Source organism: Macaca thibetana, chromosome 2 (assembly GCF_024542745.1).
Source record: "Macaca thibetana thibetana isolate TM-01 chromosome 2, ASM2454274v1, whole genome shotgun sequence".
In the NCBI taxonomy this organism is placed as follows: Eukaryota; Metazoa; Chordata; class Mammalia; order Primates; family Cercopithecidae; genus Macaca; species Macaca thibetana.
The window spans coordinates 191,187,016-191,199,270 of NC_065579.1; the positions used below are offsets into that span (position 1 = coordinate 191,187,016).

At 36.7% G+C, this 12,255-nt stretch overlaps 1 protein-coding gene across 1 annotated transcript in view; it reads left to right on the forward strand.

The window, feature by feature from the left end:
* The window catches only part of ROBO1 (roundabout guidance receptor 1), a 1,153,604-nt gene that overhangs the window by 810,882 nt on the left and 330,467 nt on the right, over positions 1-12,255 (forward strand). Inside the window, exon 4 of the mRNA XM_050779013.1 lies at positions 8,296-8,622. Within this exon, the coding sequence (XP_050634970.1) occupies positions 8,296-8,622 (327 nt within the window). The remainder of the gene's footprint in view (positions 1-8,295; positions 8,623-12,255) is intronic.

The window sequence follows — 12,255 nt, forward strand, 5'->3', positions numbered from 1 at the left end:
TTCTCAGTAAAACAGTAAGTTGGCTATGCTAAATGCTGTAGTTTTTTTTTTCTTTTCTCTCTTTTGAATGATGTTTTGCTGGAATTATGCCAAAACTTGCCATGACCTGTGTACGTAGAAAATTATTTTAAGTTGAATGCTCAACTAAAACTAAAGATTTAGCTTTATTTTCAGTGCTTCTTAAAAATCTAGGGAAAATAATTAATTCTTCTACAGATTACTAAGAATCCTAATGTAATTCCAGAAGAGAGTTAGGAGGAGAATCTAAAATCAAATAATGGTGCTTATGACGACTTCCAAAATACTTGATTGATGGTTCCAACTCGTGGATCAATGTAATATTATTTTGCGCATTAGAACTTAGGCTAACCTATAAAGTGTAGGTATTATTTTAGCCTCATTTTACAGATGGAGAAACTAATATTCAGAGAGTTTAAGCAATTTATTCGAGTTCAAACAACTCAGAAGTTCCAGAGGCTAGATTTGAACCCAGACCATTTGAATCCCGTCTCTAGTTTTAATTACTTTCCCCCTAGATGTTATAGTAGTTTATGCCCCTCCACCCTCACGCTGTTTCTTCCTTTGATTCCAGTTTCTTCTACTATTGTCTTATCTTGTATGGCTCTTATTTTTCAGTATTTTCCACGTTAATATTTCTGCCTCCCTTGGTAGACTTAAAAGGCTGTTAAGATCGGGGATTCTATTTCATGTTTCTTTGTGCTGCCAGTGCTTAACACAATTCATACTACAGTATAGGAATAATATACAAGTAAACAACTGATGGATAGATTGGTGGATGGGAGATTGAGAGAATTTGAACTTTAACACATGCAAATATATTTGTTTGGTATTTTACTGAAAGTAAAATTCTTCAGTTTGCATGTTACTTGAGCATTTTACTAAGGGGCAAATAGGAAAAATGAACTCAGCCAGCTAGCCAGCTTCAACCTTCCAATTCCCTTAGCTACAGCTCAGGATGAAATCTTGCCTGAATTGGTTCAATCGTGACAATTCTGCAGTTACAGCCCTTCTAGCTTCTATGATGTTTGGGTCTCATGACAGAGAAGCCTCTCCTACTTAGTTGTCTATATATTATTAACAATGGGAGAGGGGAGGCAAAATTGTTTCTAAAATTTAACTTATGCTACTGCCAATCTTTTTCCTGTCTCTGGAGACATAGCCATACGATATTAGATTCTTTAGGAATATTACAAAAACACCAGGCACTCACTCTTGGAACTTCCTTTTGGTCTATTTTGGTAACCATTTTAGATGATAAATTCTACCAGTGGCACTCAGTTAAATGTTAGGGTTATTCTAAATTTTGGCTGGAGAAGTTCTCCTCTAAATAGTGTTTTCTTAGGTAGAAGTTTATAATCAAGAGACATTAGGATAAAACAAAGTAGCTGAGGAAAATGGCATAATATAGTAATCATGTAGTTATTATAATCCATTCCATTTTCCTTGTATTCATTACTATATATAATTTCAGGTGAAAGTACTTAGCTTTTTTTGTAGAGTGTGGACTGTTTTTATACTTCTTATTTCAATAGTAAGCATGAGTATTTGGAAATGTGTGTAACTTAATAGAGGATATTTAAATCTACTCCACACAGTGAGTAATTAATGGGTGCTGCCTTCTTATTTTTTACCAAATGTCTTCTTGTAGGATGAAATTCTGACAGGAAAATTACAGGATTAGTGCCCATGATAGGATTTATGTTAATAATTGGAGGCAGTTCTGCTCCTTAAAATGTAAATGGAACTTAAATAAAAGTGTTAAGCAGCAAGGCCCTTTTAAGAATATAGGTTTAAACCTACATATAAATATATAGGTTTTTATATATTATATATATAATTGCCTTGAGGCAATTCTGTACATCCCTGTCCACACCTTGGACAGATGTCGCCAAATTGTCTATTAATATTTATGGTGTGTCTGTCAGCTACTCACTGAATTTGTTCCTCTTGTGCTTTTAGAAGTTTTATAAGAATTTTTGTGCTGCAGGATACATTAATATGATATTTGATGGAGACAGATATTTTAATCATTTTAGGTTTTCTAATTTTATACAGCAGAGTATGAAAACAGTTGTATCAAAACAAAACTACTAATAAAATAAATACTCTTTTTTCTCAGTCTCTTAAGAAACAGACCTGAAACACAAATAAACAAAACCATAAGATAAATATTGTCATGCTAGAAAAAAATATAAAATCATATACATGAATAAAGAATAAAATTATATATATAATTCTTTTAATACATATGTTTATGCTTACCTCAGCAGAATAGTAACAAGAGCAGTCTCTTTAATGGTTACGTTCTGTGTTTGTGTAAAAGTGACCTCTCAGAGGGGGAAGCAGTTTACATCCAACTAGGAGTTTGGTTTCCTCATCATAAATCTCATGTGACTTTGATATATTTCCTTGAAATACTTAGCACTTACGTGTATATCTTTTTCCAGCTGTGGTTGTGTAAATATTTAGATATTTCAGTCACTCATGTTTATATTTTATCTTCCAACTGGGCAGTTGTTGAAGGAATCCTCCCCTGCCCTTTCCCTGATACTGGTCTTGCCTGAAGTGAATTCTCAAGATTCTATCAGGATTCTTGCAGAGGGCAGTTGACAGTATCAGCGAGAGTATCATCCTTGTTCCTTTTTAAAAGCCTCACGTCATCAGTCTGTGGTTCCCCCCCCCTCCTCTTTGTAACTATTACGTTTACTGTGCAGAATGTGGTTGAAACCTGGAAGTTGGTTCTGCCAATTGGGATATAGATTTTGTATCTTATTACATAAAATATATACAAATTAACATAACTAGAACGTTACTAGAATGATGGTTATCAGATGTCTTATAGGAATGTGGAATTGATGATTGAAGAGAGAAAGCTTGTTATGAATAATGAGTCAAGAATATTATATGTATACTGTACGTAAATATATAATATTATAAATGTGACAGAGTGAAGGTGGACACCACTTCTAGGGCGGAAGATTGCAATCACTGATATCTGGTACTTGGAGCCTTTCGTCTGCACTCTTCCGAGATTTATATATGCTCTTCCGTATTTGACCTGGTGTAACTCCCTTAAAGTTCTCCTTTAAGAAAGTGAGTCAGAGTTATGTATATCCATGATATAGATTATATATGGTATATTATATATATAGGTTATATATATATTTATGATATAGGTTTTCAAAACCCTGAAGTATATGGGCAGAAAAAGAGTTGGAAACCAATGATATTGAATTTTAATTGTGCAAACAATTGTGTAGGAATTGAGGTTCTGAGCATATGAGAAACTGATCATGTAAGGATATTTACTGAGCAGTGTGAGCTCGTGTTTGGAGAAGGTGGCATGATACATGGAAAGCTTTCTGTCTCCATGTATTCGTCACGAGGGTCTCTGCTGAATGAAGTAACTGTGAAATCATTTGCAGATAGATATGCTGTGCATGGGGAAACACAACAGATGTCAACAGGTTTGGCCGTTTCTCGATGTTTTTATCATCTCTATTTTAAAAGTAAGCAATCAAAGTGAACACCTCCCGTGTTGGAAGCAAGCATGAACAAGGATGTTTCTCTGTGGATTTTAACTAATGAATGCAGTAGTTATGGAATAGTTTGAAAACGCAAGGACGTTGAATCTGACTAGGGTTGAACTCCAGCACTGCCACTTCCCAGCTGAATGACAGCTGAGAGTCTTGGTTCCTCCATATGGGCACAGATATAGCAACACACACTTCATAAAGTTGTTGTTGTAATAAAGAAGATGGTGGATAATTAATAGTAGTTTTCTTTTCCTTTTCTTCCTGCTTAGACTTTGTAACAAATAATACTTCATTATACTTTTTAAATAAAGATGATGATTACCATTTATGGTTTTTATTATTGAAGTTAACCAGTCACTCATAAATATCACTCAGAAATTGGAAGATCTTTTTTCTGAAGGTTATACTTTATGAGAAACGTGGGATTTCTATATTTTGTTATAACCTCCAAAGGTATTGGCTTAATAGTCAAATAATAGGTTTTTTGCTGATCCTATTCATTCTCCTCAAATTATCACATGCTCGATAGTGTATATTTTCTCTTGAAACTTGTTTCTTAGAAGCAAAGTTCAGTCAGTGGGATATTCTGCAATAAATAAATAAATAAATAAATAAATAAAGAGTTCAGTGGCCAAATAAGTTGGGAAATGCTGCGTATTATACCCCCCTCTTTTGTACACCATAATATGCATTAGCAGACTAATCACCCTGAGAACTGCAGCTCTTCCTTGAAGCAATGCCGAGTAACAATCTGAAGAAAGAGTATTCTTAGAGCCTTTTGAGAAATTTATCATTTAATAATATGGAAAACATTTTTATTGCTGAGATGTTTACTGAATTGTTCTGTACAAACATCATGGTAATAACTTGGTCCTGAGTTCCATTCCCAAAGCCATACTTGGTTGTGGTTTCGCTATAGGGGACTGCAAATTAGGGACAGAGCAAACCCTCAGAAACACTGCACTTTAGTGGAGCCTGGGTGACATCCAGATTCTGTAATTGGTCATTACTTCCTGTACATAATCCCTCTGGACTTAAACAAAAAACAGTTTTAGAGATGGGGTGTTACTGTGTTGCCCAGGGTGAAGTGCAGTGGGTATTCACAGATGTGATCATAGCACACTGCAGCCTGCAACTCATGGGCTCAAGGGATCCTTCCACCTCAGCCTGCCGAGGCGCTGGGACTACTCAGCTGGGCTTCCCCAGACAGTTTTGATCTTTCCTGTGGATTTCATCAGTGGCTCTATTCTAATTGACTTTCCAGCTGAGATTTCTTTTTCGTGGTCAAACTTAGGGACATACAATTGACAGCTTGTCAACACCGTTTGGATATTCTAGAAGTATCCCAAATTCTTCATTGTCTCATACTGGATAGAATTATCTCCTCGCCCTTCTTCCTCTTACCAAATTTCACTCTCTTATTCCCTACCTTCAGTGAAACACTGCTCTTCACCCATTACAGAGACAAGAAACTTGGAAACTCACTACTCTCTACCTCTCCTCCATCCTGTGCATTTGCATTTCCTTTTCCTCCATACTGTCAGTGGCTAGATTCTGTTGATTTTGTGAATTAATATCTTGAGATTCTTCCATCTGTTTTCCTTTCTGTCTGTTAATGGCTAGATTCTGGCTCTCGGATTTCTTTCTTTATTTTTGAGACAGTGTCTCCCTCTGTCCCTGTGCTGGAGTGCAGTGGTGCGATCCCAGCTCACTGCAGCCTCGACTTCCCAGGCCCAGGCGATCATTGCACCTGAGCTTGTGAGTTGCTGGGATTCCAGGCGTGCATCATACACCTGGCTAATTGTTTACGTTTTTTATAGAGATATGGTTTCCTTGTGTTGCCTAGGCTCGTCTTGAACTCCTGGGCTCAAGTGATCCTCCTGCCTTGACCTCCCAAAGTGCTGGAATTCCAGGCATGAGCCACCATGCCTGACCCTGGTTTTCAGATTTATTGCTTGAAATGGGTCCTCACTAATTCCTTCTTGGCTCATCCTGTTAAGTCCAGTTTCATGCTGCCAATAGTGAGCTCTTTAAAACCAGCCTTTATGATACCCATCCCTTGCTTAAAATTTTTTAATGGTTTCTGGCTGCCTTCCACTGGGTTCCAAAACTGTTGCTCAGTGTACAAAGCCCAAGATGTTACTTCTTTTAGCTATTTCTTCATACTTATATTTCACCATCTCCGAAATGCACTTTATACTCAGGCCGTACTAAGCCACTTGCAGGTCCCGCAAGCGTAGCACACACTCCTGTACCTGTGCTCCTGGGTGAAATCATCTCCTGCCTTCCCTTTCTGACCCGTTCTTCAAGGCTTATCTCAAATGTAGTGTGTGTGAGTTTCTTCTCTGTCGTGCTCAGGCAATCTGAAGTGCTCCTGCTTTGTATTCTCATGACAACCTATATATCCCTATTTTCTATCTGAAAGGGACTTTCAGATTTTAAAATAAAAGTTCCTTTAATTAAATATCTCCTCAGCAGTCAATCCTCCTTAGCATCCACCTTTCAGAATTCCAGCCAAGGGTAAAGGCCAAGAACGTACTGTAATACTTAATCTTCTGAAGTTGTATAGCACTGACTGTTATGACTAATCTAAAATCCAATCTGAATTTCACTTGGCTTCAACATAGCCTTAGAGAATATGAGTTTCCAAGTAATTTTTTCTTTTATATTGCTAGTTTATTTCCTCCCTTTCTAGAGCTTAGTTTCATTGAAAGAATCTATAGCATGCTGTATATATGCACTAAGCTAAAGTTATTAGCGTTTCAGATTATAAAACTATTAGCATTTCAAATTATAATTTTTGTTTCATGGTGGACATAAATAATAGATCTATTATCATTAATTCATTTCACTAAGAAAAAACATTAGTTGGAGGAGCTACAAATTAGAAACAGATACAAATAAGCCTCGCGTAGGCCTTACAGTCTGTTAAAGGTTGAATGTATACATATTAGTTATAACTTTTTAAAATAAAATATTTTCCTGTCTTGTCATAGAATGCATGATTCTTAAACTTCATCTCATTCTGCTTAGTTAGGTCTTTCTTGTCAGCACTTCATTCTTTTTTGTCATTTATTCAACACATGGTTTACTGAGTACTATAATGTGAACAGCACTCTGCCAAGCATAAGGGAAATACCGTGAGCAAAACCAGACCCGCAGATCTTACAGAAGGGTGGGAAAAACAGACAAATAGCATCAGACAAATAGATTTATATATTGTGATTCTTATCATTCTTACCATGGGTAGCTATATAGTGCTGTTTAGGTTTATAAAACCAACATTTAGCTTTCTTGTAAAGATTAGGGAGAGCAGAGATTTGAAATAAGAGTAGGTGTATTCTAGCATAAGATTCTTTCAAGCCCAGACCCTGTGGCACGCATAAGTCATGTGGCAGTAGGATGTGCAAGGCATCTGTGGAGCTAACAGAAGTCAGGCTGAAGACAGCAGAGAAAGGCATGGAACAGGAAGTGTCTAGACAGCTGGATCAGGGAATGAACATGGTAGCTCTTGTAGGTCTAGTTAAAGACTTACCTTAAGAGCCATAAGTTTATTTTAAGAGCCACTGAAGTAGAAGACAACCCACATTATATTTGCATTTCAGAGCCTTCATCTGGCTACACTCAAGTGAAACTATTTCAGAGGCTTTCCTACATCCTGGTAGAAAGGGACGGTAATTGGACTTATGATGGCAGCTGGCTGTAGAGACGAGGCTAAGCAGATTAATTTGAGAACTTTTCGGGAGGAATTTGGGAAGGACTAGGGGACAGAAAGAGAGGAAGACTGGTGTCTACTTTGCCTTATTCATGGACCTTGAAATACTAGATGAGGGCAAAGTTTGGGACTCCATTCAGTAAGGCCTTTGGCTGTCGAATTTGAGAAATCTTTGATAAATTTACGTATTTACTCTATATAAGCAGAAATAAGATAGGAATGTTATAAAATATGAAACATCATTCCTGTTTTTGAGATTATAATCTCATTGGAAACAATAAGGTACAGACACAGGAAATATTTAAATGACATAGACACTCAGGGCTTCATTTATTAAGTAATATGTAAAGTGCAGAATGAAGCCCCTCACTCAACATCCTTTACCATTTAATAGTATATTTAATTATTTAAACTCAGGTACTTAGCATTTCACCTCTGAAGTCTATTAAAATATAAATTATTAATAAAATTAATTTATTAATAAAACTGGGGAAGTGTATATACTTGTTATTATTTAGGAACATATAAAAGTCTACATAAAGGACAGTGCTATTATACATTTGAATGTAAATGTTCATTAGTATATAGCATATGTTTTGTTAAAGTGTTGACTGCTGTTTGTTGAAAAGGAGATTCCGGGGAGCCGCGCCATTCTTTGTAATACTCGGGAAGCCATTCAGTACTTCTCTACCACATTCCTCCGCAGAAACAGGCACATGCATGATATAGACAGGCAATGTAATGGGTTCTGAAAGGACTTATGGGTCAGGGATTTGAGGAGCAGACAGGATTTGCACAGACGGTGTGTAGGCTAGAGAAGTTTCTGAGTGGAGACTCAAAAGGATTCAGGAATTGGAAGGTGTAGTCAAGGCAGACACCAGAAATATTGTTAGTAAATAGGGTAGGAAGGGTAGGCCAATGTTATGCAGTGTTTAAACAGTAATGGTGAAGCTGATGCTTTTGAAATAAGCGATTAACTGTTTTCAAGTGATATTTGAAGATATTTTGTCAATTCTTCTGCAGGCTCCCGTCTTCGTCAGGAAGATTTTCCACCTCGCATTGTTGAACACCCTTCAGACCTGATTGTCTCAAAAGGAGAACCTGCAACTTTGAACTGCAAAGCCGAAGGCCGCCCCACACCCACTATTGAATGGTATAAAGGGGGAGAGAGAGTGGAGACAGACAAAGATGACCCTCGCTCACACCGAATGTTGCTGCCAAGTGGATCTTTATTTTTCTTACGCATAGTACATGGACGGAAAAGTAGACCTGATGAAGGGGTCTATGTCTGTGTAGCAAGGAATTACCTTGGAGAGGCCGTGAGCCACAATGCATCGCTGGAAGTAGCCAGTAAGTAAACTGGGCTTTCTGTGTTTGGCAGGGGGGTGGCAGAATGGCCTCATTTGTTTGATCATGGCAATGAAAAGTTGAATTTGTATCCTAGGCCTTACCTGAGGATAATCTCTAGCTTTATATATGAATACAATCTACTATTTGAGTTTTCTGTATTTCTCATCCTAACTTGTTACTCAAGCTAAATTGGGATTTACACAGCGTTGATTAATGATTTGACTTTTGATTGGGAGTGATTTTCTGTTGGAAAATTTTATTAAAATTGTTCTACCCCCTCCTTTGTTACTTTTAAATATATTGAATAGGGGACCATGTGCTGCCTATAGTTCAGCTACTTGAGACACTGAGGCAAGTGAACTGCTTGGGCGCAGGAGTTCTGGGCTGTACCGCACCCTGCCCACTGGGTGTCCAAACTGAGTTTGGCAACGGTATGGTGACCTCCTGAGAATGGGGAACCACCAGGTCGGCCTAAGGAGGGGTGAACAGGATCAGGTCAGAAATGGAACAGATCAAAACTCCCATGCTGATCAGTAGTGGGATCATGGCTGTGAATAGCCAAAAAATACACACACGCACGTGCGCGCACACACACACGCAGACGCACACGCGCGCACATATGCGCACACACGCGCACACACGCGCACACACGTGCGCAAACGCACACGCGTGCATACACATGCATTTATACATATCTACATATGAGAATTTGTCTATAAATAAGATACCGTGGGATTTAAAAATTTGTCTTCATTAAGAAAAATACTTTCAACTGGCAGTTTAAGTTAGGGTTTTAACCATTTCTAATTCTTAGAAATATATTTCTATTAAAACTATATCAAAAAAGTATGAGTATATGCCTTATATTTTATTTTCTTGGCCACTGTGGGGTGCCTTTGGAAGGAAACAGGTGTATGTTATCCTCAAGTAGTTGGTGGTTCAGTTTATTTACACTAGCACCAAATACAGTTTATTTGAAATTACCCTCAAGAAGGATTTATTGACTAATCATTAAACTGTTGTGTCTATAGGACAGATTTGTACTGCAGTTGAATAAGAATTGGGCTTCTTTTATTTTCTATCTACATTCAAGGAGTAGCCAAAATGATTTCATTCCCTTGAAGGGATCCTGCTGTATATAATATGACAAAAATTGAGAATTGCATAGGGATTGGAGAGACAAAGGAAATTTAGATAAAATTCACTTTATATATAATTTTCTATAAAACTATATACATAACTATATATATATTTGTATATGATGTTTTTCCAAGGTAATTGATATGTTCAAAATTTTAATTATATAAAAAAGTTTATGTTCGAGATTTTAATTATATAATTAGTTTTCATAGTCTCCAAAGTTGTCTTCAATATTCAAATGTAACTTAAATAAGTATAAAATGATGCATGCGTATAATTATGAAGTTATAAATGTGGAAAGGAATTTAGAGACAGATTATTCCAACTCGATCGTGTTACTAACGTGAAATCAGCCCCGGAGAATGTGAATGACTTGATCGCCCTCCCAGAGCCTCGTGTTACCTAAGACAGAATTGCCAAAAGTGTCTGATATGGGCGTAAAATATAATTAGATACAATAAAAAGTAAAGCAGCCATTTACAACTATGTTAAAACTAGCTATTCGTTTTAAAAATATGTCCTTGAAGTTCTCCAATCCAGTTTATATTTGCCTATTCACAGTTAACTAACAATGAACTTACGGCCTTTCTCTTAGTGTCTTGATGCTCAGTAAAGGTCTGGGAACTAAATTAGTGAGGTGAATGACAGCTATCATCATCACAGAAGGCTAGTTTTTTGTTTGTTTGTTTGTTTGTTTTTTAAGTCCAACTTGAAAGGTAGCCCATGCAGAATAAGTTTAAATGTTTGACCTATTTATAAAAGAACGTATAGTCCTCCCTCAGTATTCATGTGGATTGGTTACAGGACTGCTGTATATACAAATACCATGGATGCTCAAGTTCTTTATATATGACATAGTATTTACACATAACCTATGCACACCCTCCCCCCATACTTACAAATACGTTTGGATTACGTTCAATAGGTCTTACAGTAATTGTTGCTATACTGTATTGTCTAGGGGATAATCGCAAGGGTAAAAAAGCCATACATATTCAGTATAGATGCTATCATTTCTTTTCCCCTAATATTTTCCATCTGTGGTTGGTTGATTCCACAGTTACAGAGCCCATGGATATAGAGGACCAACTGCATATTTTGATAAAGTCATATTTCAAAGTTATGGTATTAGTATCTTTGTAACTTTTGACACATTTATATTTAAGAATAATTATTCTCTGTGGAGATAAAACTAAGTTATCTGAAAATTAATTTAGAGAATTAAAAAGGTGATATAGATGACCTAACCCAGCTCCTATTTTGGTGGATAAGAAACTACAGAGGGTAAAATAGTGATTGTTTGTTCTCTGGAATCATAATTGCTTATAAGTGAGTTATTTACCAACTTTGATGTTTTCAGATATCGAAAATCACTTTTTTTCTGTATTATTTCCTACTCTGTTTGTGTTTTTATCATTGTCAGAATTTTTTTAAAAGTTACAGACTTGAATAAAAAGGACTAAATGCTTACTTTCTAGAGCTTCGTTTGCAAACACCTTTAGTTTTACCGCCGCGTGATCCAGGTACTTTGAATGCACTAGGATGTCAAGAGTTGTCTTTTCTAACCTGGCTTTTGTGTGGGTATTTTAAAGATACTATTAGCTGCCAGTTAAGTTCTCTTTCTTAGCTAGACATTCCATTACCTTGAGAGGCCATTATGGGAAAAGCTTTCTAGCCTTAGTCAGCAAATATACAATCATGGAGTTGAAACCAGCCATAAGATCATTATATCACTTTTACCGGCAAAATATTAAAATACAGAGCCCCTGAATGTGTGGCTCATAAATTTTAGGATGATGTTCATCATTATGTCTCCAAAATGTTTTCAAGCTCCCGAGAAAAAAAGAACATTATAACTGACTGAAAAATATAGGTACTTTAAAAATACTTTAAGATATTATTCGGGAACAATTAATATATTTTTAAATGGGGAAATATATATATATAGAGAGAGTAAATATTTGTCAAATATAGTTTAACATTAATAAGGATAGTTTTATAATAAGCATTCTTATTAGTGATAATAAATATTTGAAACCCTGGGCCAGGTGCAGTGGCTCATGCTTGTAATCCCAGCACTTTGGGAGGCTGAGGCAGGCAGATAGCCTGAGGTCAGGAGTTTGAGACCAGCCTGGACAACATGGTGAAACACCGTCCCTACTAAAAATACAAAAATTAGCCGGGCGTGGTGGCACATGCCTACAATCCCAGCTACTCGGGAGGCTGAGGCAGGAGAATTGCTTGAACCCGGGAGGCAGAGGTTGCAGTGAGCCGAGATTACACCACTGCACTCCAGCCTGAGCGACAGAATGTGACTCTGTCTCAAAAAAAAAAAAAAAAAAAAAAAAGCAAAACAAAACAAAAAAAGAAACCCTGAAAAAAGTTGAATAGTGTTTGCTTTGAATAATTTTTATACTAGTTTAATTGCAGTTATTAAAAGCATGTTTTTAGCTGGATATGGTGGCACACGCCTGTAATCCTAACAGTTTGGGA